The sequence below is a fragment of the Rhincodon typus genome, chromosome 10 (genome assembly GCF_021869965.1).
Source record: "Rhincodon typus isolate 14 chromosome 10, sRhiTyp1.1, whole genome shotgun sequence".
Classification (NCBI taxonomy): domain Eukaryota; kingdom Metazoa; phylum Chordata; class Chondrichthyes; order Orectolobiformes; family Rhincodontidae; genus Rhincodon; species Rhincodon typus.
In genome coordinates this window covers 13,132,897-13,145,311 of record NC_063341.1, presented here as the reverse complement: position 1 = coordinate 13,145,311, position 12,415 = coordinate 13,132,897, and the positions used below count along the sequence as shown (strand labels likewise).

General features: G+C 37.2%; 1 protein-coding gene across 1 annotated transcript in view; it reads left to right on the top strand.

The window, feature by feature from the left end:
• dnm3a (dynamin 3a) overlaps positions 1–12,415 on the top strand; it is a 180,501-nt gene that overhangs the window by 74,052 nt on the left and 94,034 nt on the right. Inside the window, exons 8-10 of the mRNA XM_048602174.1 lie at positions 1,805–1,940; positions 2,971–3,038; positions 8,398–8,536. Of these exons, the coding sequence (XP_048458131.1) occupies positions 1,805–1,940; positions 2,971–3,038; positions 8,398–8,536 (343 nt within the window). The remainder of the gene's footprint in view (positions 1–1,804; positions 1,941–2,970; positions 3,039–8,397; positions 8,537–12,415) is intronic.

Sequence of the window (12,415 nt, the reverse complement as noted above, 5' to 3'; positions counted from 1 at the left end):
ACACTGATATTTTTCAGCTTGTGTTAGAAGTTCATTCATACAATGCCAATTTAGATTTTTATGAAGCCATGAAATGCAGTGGGTGGAAACGAAGAAATTTCAGCACCTTGGCATAGCTTTGAAAATGAAATGGAATCAAATTTTTTGAAATATTGTACTTCAGAACTTGGTATTTTGCAAAAGTAACACATGAGACTGTTGAACATTAGTGGCTATGTCAAAGCTTCTTAGAACATGTATCCAAAAGCCACTGGATTATTCTTGTGCTGTTGCCTGTGAAAAATAAAGGAGCTACTGAAGTTTGACAACAACACCAAATAATGGAACAACACATTTCATGATAGTCTAGTCATTATTCTGGCAATTGAATAAATACAATTTACAGAGGGCTAACCTCCCAAGCTGTCAATTACCGACATGTTCAAACTAGACCGACCCGCCTAACAATGTCATTGTTCAATAACTCAGAATAACTGGTGTTACAGAAGGTAATGGTTCTAAAGAGGTTAATGTTCATGTTTGGTTGGTTTTACCCATTCTAAGATGTTACACACAATCATTGGTTGGAAACAAGGAGATAAAAAGATGTATCTGTACCAGCTCCCTGCTATCTGAGCAATTCTACCTGACCAAATGTAGTGTGACTAATTGCTATCATGCAATAAGCTCTCCTTGTTATCACAGAACAGTGTTGCTTCTGTAGATTATCTGTGGTGGTGTAACCACTAGACAGGGCCAAGACAAGGGAAGATTTGTGGCAGCAAAGTACCTCAAACAACTCTTAGGCAGTACCACATTCTTGTGAAGATGGCAAATAGCACAAGATGCCAGCATTTATAATCTGGGGAAAACACCACAATTGTATTTTAATTGAACTTTCAATGAAAAGCATTTTTGCTGATAGCCTCAGCTACTTGTCTTTCTCCATTCAGCTTTGTTTATTATGTCACAACAGTGGAAATGTGACTTTATTATGCAGCCTCAGGAATAGCATATCTCTCTCTCTTTCTCTCTCCTTGTCAGCTCAGTGAAACTTCAAAACATGGCAGTCAACCTAGTTTCTGGTTGGCTGGCTTCCTATTAAGACAGAGCTTACAGATTTAAAATTACTAAAATAGTGTAACTTACCAAGGTCTGTTTTAAGCAAAACATGGTGCTGGACAAAATCTTACATCTGTATAAGTCAACGAGTTTAATTTTGACTATTGGATTGCTGTTGGAGACAGAGCACATTGGCCTGATCCAGTAAAGTCAGGTGATGACACTAACAACCTGCATTTAAATTTGCCATGTGAGTTTAAAGTGTTCTAATAGCCGTCAAGGTACAGCCCATCACAGTTTGGTCTTGGGAATGTTATCTTGATGGAATGCTGGCAGAAGTCCACAAAAAGACACTTGGGAAGCATGATATTGAAGCAGTGGCTTGAATATTTTCTGACTGGTTTTTAATTGGGATATCAGTACACATGGGCAGATTGTATGCTTGTAAACTCTCCCTTAACATTAAAATCAGAGGCTCAACTATTTTTTTTAGAATTCCTACAGTGTGGATGTTTCAAGTGGGCATCCAGTAATAGGGCTCAGTGGACTTATCATTGTGAATAATGGGGCTGTCGGCACCATTTTTATGCCCTTAATGACCAAGTGAAAATAGTTACTGATGCATGGAGTGGGAGGCGGTTAGGAGTTGGAGAGGGGAAAATTGTGTCAATGGAGGGGAAAATGGAATTGAGTCTTTGATTTATCCTTAATTACTGTGCATGTGAAAAAGATAATTACTAAGCATGCTTTTCCCCTTGATCAGGATGGTAAAGCAGTTTTCTATGGATTTTGACAAAAGAATTGAAGGATCGGGTGATCAGGTGGATACGTTAGAATTATCTGGCGGAGCAAGAATCAACAAAGTTTTCCATGAGCGATTTCCTTTTGAACTCATAAAGGTATTACAGTTTCCAAAAACATTATGGGGTGGTGATGGCCTAGTGGTATTATTGCTGGACTGTTAATCTAAAGACCTAGATACTATTTTGGGGACCCGGGTTCAAATCCCACCACAGCAGATGGTGGTTGTTGCGTTCAACAAAAAAAAAAATCTGGAATTAAAAGTCTAATGATAACCATGAATCCATTGTTGGAAAAACCCATCTGGTTCACTAATGCCCTTTGGGAAAGGAAACTGTCATCCTTACTTAGTCTGGCCTACATGTGACTCCGGACCCACAACAATGTGGTTGATTCTTAACTGGGCAACTTGGGATGGGCAATAAATGCTGGCCTAGCCAGTGATGGCCTCATCCTGTGAATGAATAAAAAAAATTAACTTGAAAGTCATATCAGTAAGAATGGATTAATAGATAGTAAGATGTAATCAAATAATTAACAATATTAGTTAATGACAATGAATACAGTTGAATTACATGCTTCTGTAGCCATTTTAACTAATGGGATTAAATTTTTGGCGGAAAACAATTCATAGAGCATCGTTGTTTACTATCAACTATATGGCATATGTAGTTCAGATCAGTTACACTTGCATCCTCCCCTAACAGCTGAAATCTAAAGTTAAGAAATTGTTCACATATTCCAATAAGTTGAATAAAATATATAATAGTTACCACATGTAAAATGAAACACTTGCAATATTACAAATTCTTAAAAAACACACTTGTTTTTGTTCAATTAAATTGTAACTTTGCTATATCATGATTAATAATGTAGCAAATGTTCCAAAGTGTAATAATTATATTCATTGAAGAATTTAACTATATTTTTGTTTTATTTTCACTTCAATATTTTTGATTTATTGTTTCAAAGATCAGAACTAGTGACCATGATATGTGCATTTTTATAGCTTCCAAGCTCAAAATGAAGAGACAGCAACTTTATTTTCTTTTCATTCCGTAAGATGTCTTCTGATGTCACTGTTTTTCACTTTCTGATGTGGAATTCTATATTATTTCAATTTTGTAGATGGAATTTGACGAAAAGGAACTACGGAGAGAAATTAGCTATGCTATTAAGAACATCCATGGTATCAGGCAAGTTAATTTTGAGGAATATTATTGAACATGTTCCAAAAACGTTATGTATTTTAACTGCTTAAACAGAAGAGAAAATATACTTGCACCACAAATATCCTGTTATTTTTAATCCTATGTTCTAAATCTGTAGTAACTTAGAAAAATAATACTAGTAATATTGATCTGGTAAAGAAAAGAAGTCCACGCTTTCTTCGCTTGTATTCTTTACAGCTTTTACAATTAACATTGGAACACACGTATTATATGAGAAGCATTACTTTGGAAGAAACCTCTCAGGTTGCATGCTAAAATAACATAGTACATTGCAGGACAGAAATAGGGCATTCAGCCCAGTAGTTCTCTGCTGATATTTACGCTTCACATCAACCTCCTTTTCTTTTATGTGTAATCCTGTCCTTTTATTCATTTCTCTCTTGTGCTTACATCAGCTCATGTCAGCTACGCCCTGTGGTAGTGTATTCCACATTCTAACCACTCTGAGTGAAGAGGTTGCTGCTTAATTCCCTATTAGATTTATAAATGACCATCTTCTGTTTACAGCGAAAGTTCAGGTTGTTCCTGCTTCTGAGATTACTCTACTTTTATTCTATTAAATCATTTCATAATTTTAAAAACCTCGATGAGGCCATCCTCAGCCTTCTGTTTTCTAGAGAAAAGATAACCATGTTTATTCACTCTTTCCAGGCAGTTAAAACCTTTCAGTTCTGGTATAAATCCAGTAAATTGTTCTTGTAAACAAAAACAGAAATTGCTGGAAAAGCTCAGCAGGTCTGACAGTGTCTGTGGAGAGAAATCAGAGTTTACTTTTCGGGTTCAGTGGCCCTTCCTCTTTTTTTGCACCTTCTCATGTGGCTCAATATCCTTTTTATATCTAGATATCTGAACTGTCCACACTATTTCATGTGTAACCTAATCCAGATTCTGTACAAGCTTAACAGAACTTCTCAATTTCATCCTTCCAGAAATTCACCTCTTAATAACCTGTGTTTCTGCTCTCATTGATCTAGAGCCCAGCTCTCTCTTTTTCTCTGCCCCAAAAGCTAATGCTGCAAAATTCAGTGAGGCGTGTAAATCAAGAAGGGGATTGTGATGAGCTAATCACTTACACCCATTCCTTCCAAAATAAACAGCACCCAAACTTCATGCTGCCTGCACATATAACCATGGTTATATCATGCAGTCAGTGCTAGTTGCGCTATTGACTGTGCATACTGGAGAAGGACTTGCAAAATCTTGGATCTCTGGGCAACTAGTCCAATGCCGTGATGATAAATGGCGCTTCCTCTGGAGTGGTTCAAAACACGGAAGTGCTGCTTCACCAACACGATTACAAGCTCATTGCATTTATGTGGCAGCCAGTTTCTTGTCATATGCATGCTGCCCTCACGTACTTGCATTGTGCACTGTGACCATAAACCAGGTCGTCAGTGCATAGCTCCTGTTATCTAACTTCTCTTTTTTCTTTCGCGGGCCATCAGAGCTGAAGTGAAGGGATGAAGAGTCATCTAGACTGGAAAAGTTAGCTTGGTCTCTCTCCACAGATGCTGCCTGACCCGCTGTGATCTCCAGCATTTGTTGTCCTCTTTTCTTTCTCCTGGTATCTGAAATGCTGATGCAGCATCAGGCTGGTGCAGAATAAAGACATTATGATTGCTGCCAAGTTACTGGGCATTGACCTTCATGATCACGCACAAACTGGACATTGTGGGATTGAAGACCTTTGAGGTTGCACTTCATCTCTGAACTTACCTCTGTACCTGCACAGATACATGTGCATACTCAATGAAACCCCTGTGTCATGGGAAAGTCTGTTACCCTGGTAAAGCCAAATGATTGCTCTACCTGTTTCTCTCTGAAAGGAGAAAGTGCAATGCATTTCCCTTCGCTTTGCAGACTGAAGTTACACATGAGTGAACAGCAAACTGCCAAATTTTGGAGATGCTCCTGTTGCAGTGTAAAAGGAGCCCAATATGGAGGTGTTCACAGCCAGTTAATGTGCGCTGACAATGACATCTTTGTTCTGTTTTCAGGTAGCAGTTTTCATGACTACCTCAGAGGCTAAATGAGAGTAGAAACAGTAATGCCTGTGACTGGGAGCAAGCATTTTCTACGTCACCAGTGGAGTGAAAACCAAGGCTTCATTATGTGCCACAGCACTGATTTAAAAGAACTATACAAACCTCCAATTTTCTAACTCCGCAACCAGAAGCAGAAGTCAATTAGCAATTAACTTGAAAATTGTTGCTGATCCCTTTTAAATAATGTTGGAGGAATGCCCTTTGTTATACAGTAGAAGGTGACTGTATTTAAGCAGAGCCTGAGTGCACACTTTTAGTATGAGCTTTATTGTAGTTAACCACACTCCATAAAATGCACCCCCATTGATTACTAGAAATGACAATGGTTCATTAACACAGACTGGCTGATTGCTTTGTGACACACCTCTGCTCTGTCAGCGGTAATGACCCTGACCTCCCAGTTGCTTGCCATTTCAATAAACCATCTTGCTGTCATGCTAAAATTTCTGTCCTGGGCCTGTTGCAATGTTCTAATGAAGCACAACGCAAGCTCAAGGAACAGTACTTCATTTTCTACTTAAGCATTTTACAGCCTCGTGGTCTCAATACTGAATTCAATAATTTCAGAGACTGACCACATTACATCTGTTCTCTATTTTTCTTACATTGTCCCTCTCTTCACACCATCCCCATAGCCTTGTCTGGTTTGTGTCTTTTTTTACTTTGCTCTTAAAATAGACAATCAATTCTCTCCCTTTCACACCTTAATTTACGCTCCTTTTTAAACTTTCTCCACTGTTAATAACGTCTTTGTTTCTTGCAGTGCTCTTTATCTCTGTCAAAATTGTTTTGAAAATTTCTGAAACCTTTCAGTTCTGAACAAGAGTCATACTGGTCTTGAAATGTGAACTGTATTTCCCTCTCCACAGATGCTGCTGGACCTGCTGAGTTTCTCCATCATTCTCTGTGTTTGTTTCACATTTCCTGTACATGCAGGATTTTGACTTTAATCTTTAACATCGTCTGTTCCCCTATTCAATTAGGTTTCAGGCATTCCTTCAGACATTACTAGATAAGTGTTGAATGTTGTACAATGCAGGGAGTCATGATTTCTGGTTCTGCATATTTCCAGGACACTGTTTCAGTGTCTCACTGATGACCTACTTAAACAATCACCTAGTGTTGTCCTTACCTGTGGTGCAAAATGCTCTTTTAAACCCAAAGTAGCAATCAAACCATTGATAATGCACGTGCTGCACAACCAAATTTTGCAGCATTATTTTCTGAGAAGGTTTTGGCTTCGTCATTATCTCTACCAATCTCACCACCTGTCTTAGGTAGTGGTGTGTCACATTGTTATCGGTCAAGCATATGATGAATTGAAATATTTACAATTCTGTAACTCTTCTGTGAATTGTATTTCAGGATTAAGACATTTAATATTAGAATGTAATTTCGTAATTACAGAATGTAGCTTTCTGTAACAAAAGTCTTCTGTTTTAAAAAAAGTTCACACATAGTTCCTTCTTTGCTCGTGATTGAAATGACCATGACCATGGGACAACAGCTATTGAAAAGAATTAAATGATTAAATTAATTCCAATGCTGGTATGTTCACTGTTATCTCGTTGTTTTGGCTAAAATGGTTTAAAAACAAATCGTTTCATGTGATTATCCTTTTGACCCAGTCTTTTTTATGAGTGGATGATGTTATTTGAAAAAAAAATACATGCTAAACCCAGTTGATTGATTGGAACAGCATCAGTAATGAGAAATTATCCAAAGGCTTCCTTGCTGCAATGAATTTCTTTACATTTTATAATTATTATTTTTAAGTGCGCTACACAGACTTATTTTCCAGGTCAACAGAATTGATTGCAGTGTATTATTTTACTTTTCTAACTTTGGAATAGAAGGTATACTGTGTCCTAGTTTAAGTAGGAACACTGTTCACATTTGAATGAATTTTTTTTTTGTAATCAGTTTCCAGTGTTTATTCATAGCTTTCAAATACACAGGTAATCATTAACCTGTCTTGTCAGATTGAAAAAAAGTCAAACATGTTCTCTGGAGGTAAAGCAGTTGCATAATGTTTGCTGCAAATAAGATGTCTAATTTCATGATTCACCTGTTTTAAGAGTATAGATTTTGATTTGCAGTTTGAAATGTTAAATGCAAGACAATCTGGTAATGAATTAGTAACCTGATCTAATGTGATTGCAATTCAAAAAGTGGCCTATGCTTATTTAATAAGGTCACAGCTGGAAGTGCAAAAATACAATGCAGTGGGAGACCACTATTTAAGTTTATTGGTGGAGATGACAGTTGTCTTTATTAGAGATACAAATTATTCATGTGAATTCCAGAAACAAAATGATTTATTGAAGGAGAGGTAACTTTGCTTACATCTCTATCTGGTGCATTCTAGACATGCATGTTGCCATGGGATACATTACAGGGAGGTTTTATCTGTCGATTTTATCTGTGTGATTTCTCACAGAAACAGGCATTTAGAACATAGGAGCACCTTTTAGAAACAAAAGAAGAATTTGTCAGAAATTGTAGGCAGTAGCGAAGAGTAGTTTGAAACCAGAGATGTTTTCTGGCCATTGAGCAAGAAAGCATTGAGACCCCTGCTAGAGCTGGAGTGTCCACAATCATGAAGTACTTAAGCTGAGGTGGAGGGTCAACTGGATGCTAGTGAAAGGATCTCAAGAAATCCTATACCTCCGAGAATGGTAGGAATACTGAGGCAATTCAAAGTGAATACCTGGGAGCTGTTGTTGGGTCTTAGAAGAATTGAGGGAGCCTCAAAGATCTTGTGATGTATAGGGGAGAACTTGAGTGGAAATGGAAGTAGAACCAGGAATGTCCTTTTGAGACTCTAATGCTTATAGAATAAGTGTTTATAAAATATTGTGTTAATTCAGTCACCCTTACTTTTCTTGTACAGTAAAAGGATTTGGTTAAAATATTGTGGTATGTTTCTTTAATCACTGAAAGTTTGAATTTCATTTTAAAAGTTACTGATCTCCCATAAGATCATAACAAATGCAGTCAAGTATATTAAGATTTCTATCACAATTATATTATGTGGCTGATATTTGAACTTTTTGTTTAGGTCTGACTTTATTTAGCTTGGGTTACCTATTTTGAGGGTTTAATTTTCTCTTACAGTTATTCTGCTTTTTCTCAGTGTTGTAAGAGTTATATTCTACAAATAATTTCAAGGATTGCTTTGGAAGTATGCATGTTTTATTAGATGATTAATGTGCAATGTCATTTTTAGTGCCATTTGTGTCAAGATTGATATTTGTGTTTGTCTTTAATATTTACAGACCAGGTTTATTTACCCCTGACATGGCCTTTGAAGCTATTGTGAAGAAACAGATTGTGAAACTCAAGGAGCCTTGCCTGAAGTGTGTGGATTTGGTTATCCAAGAATTAATACATACAGTTAGACAGTGTAGTTGTAAGGTAACAAAATTAAAATTGCACAACTTTGATTTTTCATTTTTTTATATTGTTAAAACAAATACTCTAACATTCAAAAAAATACATATCCTTATGTCCAGTAACATTATACGAGAGTCATAACTGCTCATGGAGAGCTTGATGCTAGCAATCAAGAATGTCTGATCGGGAAATGGAATATCAATTTTCTTATATATTAAATATCCAAGTTTACTAATCAGTGAATTTGGATTAATGCTAAATGTCGAAGTTCAATATTTTACGTTTGTGGGTTGTGTCACAACATCCAGATATTAATATTGTCTTGTGTTTTACCTCACAGCCTAGCCATTGTATAATAACTCAATACAATTAAACTAAATTATAGTAGTTATTTTTGAGAACAATGAGATTAATGCAAAGTTATGTTGAATGAAACTGTTTGCATTTCACTACCTTTTTCCAAATTGAGAGAGTTCATTTTCTATCACATGCTGTGAATCTTCCTACCGAATGCTATACTGTTTGTTGATGTTATCACACGACAAGTCATCAGACATCTTACTGGCAGAATACTTAGCATTCAGCTAATAATTTTCTAAAGTTTTTGATTTCTATTTAATTATTAATATTGTGGACAGGTATAACCTCATTTGACATTTGATTGAAATATTTATTAGTCACAGGCACTATAATTAAGTAATTAAATACAATCAATCATGCTCAACTGACACACACGCAAATCAAAGTATTATTTGAGTTTTTCTAATGTTATTGTTCAGCACTATTAATGTTTGTCTTGTGTTTTCTTGTGGCTATCTGTGACCACTTCTAGTCTTTCAGATACTGTCAGTTTCATTGCTATGCTAATTGGACTGATCTTTCCCACACTTATCTGGGAGTGTTAACAGTGACTCCAAAGGTTGTCAAGTAAACTAATAGTCAAGCGACATTATTTTAGTTACAGATATAACATTTTCATTGCATCTGTGGAAATTTCTTATTTCCAAACTTTAAGGTAAATGTGAAAGAAGATTTGTATGCCTTGTTGCAGGTTATATTTTTTGGGCAGTTTCTAAGGCGCTGAACGTACCTTTTCTATACAAGGCTATTCACTATCTGCTATTCACTTACAATTTAATGTCGTCTGCATTAGAAAAGTGCAAATCAAATTCATTGCTTCTGCAGTCTGTGAGCATAACAGTAGTTTTTCTGTGAGTGCTACCTTTCTGCATGCAGGGTATCCATGAGACTGCATGTTGAAGCAAGGAAGCTGTGCATGTATTGCATTTTGACCTAATATATAAGCAACTTTTCAAAATACACTGCTTCTTTTGAAAGCCCTACTAATTCTCCAAGTAAAAGAATATTAAAGATCAAAATTTTTGTCTTTCAGTGAAGGTGCAGATTGGGTCATGCAAAACTTCTTTCAATGCAAAAAGCTTGTCTTGTGGCTTCTCATCCTCACAAATTTTTTTGCAGAAAGTTATGATCCTAGGTACAAAATGTACATGCATTGCTTCTGAGGTCATGGAGTTGTGAGAGGGACATAAAATTGTCCGTCCTCTACACACTATTTTGTGTGTTGCTGTATATTTTGGAAGCCCAAAAGAAACGCACTTCCTTGGAGAGTTTGTGATCCCAGGAGGAAACCCGCTGAAGAGTGGGAAGCATTCTGAAAGGTTTTGACACCTTCAAAACAAAAACTGAAAGATCTGTAGATACTGTAAATCAGGCACAAAAACAAGGTGCTGGAAAAGCTCAGCAGGTCTGGCAGCATCTGTGAAGAAAAGTCGGAATTAACATTTCGGATCCGGTGACCCTTCCTCAGAACTCTTCAATTGTCAATGTTGCTCTATTGTAATGCGGATGTGTTTTAAATGTAGTGATTCTTACTGTACCTTTTTTTTTCACCATTATGTGAGTTTTATCATGTATTTTTGTGCCTTTTTGATTGACGCAGGAATGCCTTAAAACTGTCAGTTAAAAAGTTCCGTCAGCTTCTGCTGTCATATTTTGTGCTGAGATTTCAATTGACAGCTGTGATTGTTAACGCTCTGCTTTGAAAGTTGAAAAAATCTGTCAGCATCTGCTCCTCTTCATTGACCAATGGGCACTCTGCTTTGAAATGCCAATGGAGCACTATTCTGTTCTGTTTCAGCTTCTATTACGACAGTAACCATTGCTACTGCTATTAGCTTCAACTCAGCAGATGAAGTTTTAACACATGTAAGAAATTACAGCAAAGAATATGACTTTCATGTGACTTATTGTTTGTTTCCAAATGTAGTAGGCTTTAAAGGATTACTTTCTTTTACATGAGAAGAATTTTTTTTACTGCTGTCAATGATAGTATGGTTGAATTCAGGTTTTTATTGGTTTGGCGGAGGTTAAACTTCTTCAAATGATGTAAAAGTAATACACAAAGCTATCACATGGTTCCTGAGGAGCCTGCATGGTGAAGACTGTGTAAGTAACTATGGAGGTTACATTGTGGGCGTAGAGCAAACATGAGGTGATCTGAAGGAGGCTTGGAGTGACGGGGTGATTTGCAGGGGCATGGAGAATAAGTGGAGTGTGTTGGGTGTGGTTTAGTGGGCCTTCAAGCAATGGGCGCTGGTCTGCCATGTTGGAGAATTGAAGTGGGCCTTCTAACCAGCCTCGAGACAGAAAAAACTGCAGATGCTGGAATCCAAGGTAAACAAACAAGAGGCTGCAAGAACACAGCAAGACAAGCAGCATCTGGAGGAAAGGAGAAGTCCTGAAGAAGTGTAATACCCGAAATGTTGACTTTTCCTTTCCTCCAGATGCTACCTGTCTTGCTGTGTTCTTGCAGCCTCCTGTTTGCCTACCTTCTAACCAGCTTGCCTTCCCACCCACACTTCACTCCATTGTGGCTTGCAAAATGCACTGTAAACTCAACGCCTGAGTTACAAAAAAAAAGTGCCTGGAAAAGTCACACATAGATCCAGTGTGCATTTCAGATTGTACAGAAGTGCACGGATCAGGTTTCCTGAGCCCACAAGAAAATATGACCCCTTTTTCTACTTTCATGCTGCCAACGTCATAGTGTTATTTTGGAGAACCAAAAATGGTAAATATAATAGTGGGTGAGGAAATATACAGCATGTTATTTATTGGTATTATAGCTCACTTGGAAAGCAGTACCCTCTTCAAAAACTTGCTCTCTGTGGTGACTCATTAACTAAATATGAAATGCTGACAAGGCAGAAGCCTGGGTTCTTGGTTTACCCCATCTTGTGGTATCATGCCAAATTGTCAATAAGAACAACTTTAGTTTAGCCAAGATATGAAAGTGAACCAAATAAATCTTGTAATTAGTGGTCCAATGCCATGAAATTGTCCTGAAAATTTCTGACCATCTTTAAATTTTCAACTTAACATTATTGTTGTCAATGACAACATCAGAAAGAGTAACTATTGCACAGGCCTTATAACTTGTCTCCACAATGAGGACAGCTTTTGTGGCAAAATTTCACTACCAGCATGCTAAGCATGAGTTAAGTACAGGTTGTGCACCTCAAATCTTGGCATTCAAGAGGGACTTAAGGCTGTCACCTTTGATAGGTTGTATACCACCACAATCTATAATCTTATAGCCTGGTATATTGCTCATTTCCCTCATTATTCAAGCAGTTGGGGCTGCCTTAAAGTGAGTAACTGAATAAAGCTACTGTACAAGGCTACATAAATGCATATTACTGTAACATATCACTGCAAGTGTTCCTCAGGGTTGTGCCTTTGGTCCAATTATGTATAGCTGCTTCATCTATGAATTTTCTGCCCATTATAAGGTTCAGAAGTTAGGACGTCCATGGATGATTGCACAGTATCCTACTCTGGGGAAAAGATCTTGGCTATAGATAAGGTGAGTAGCCAAGT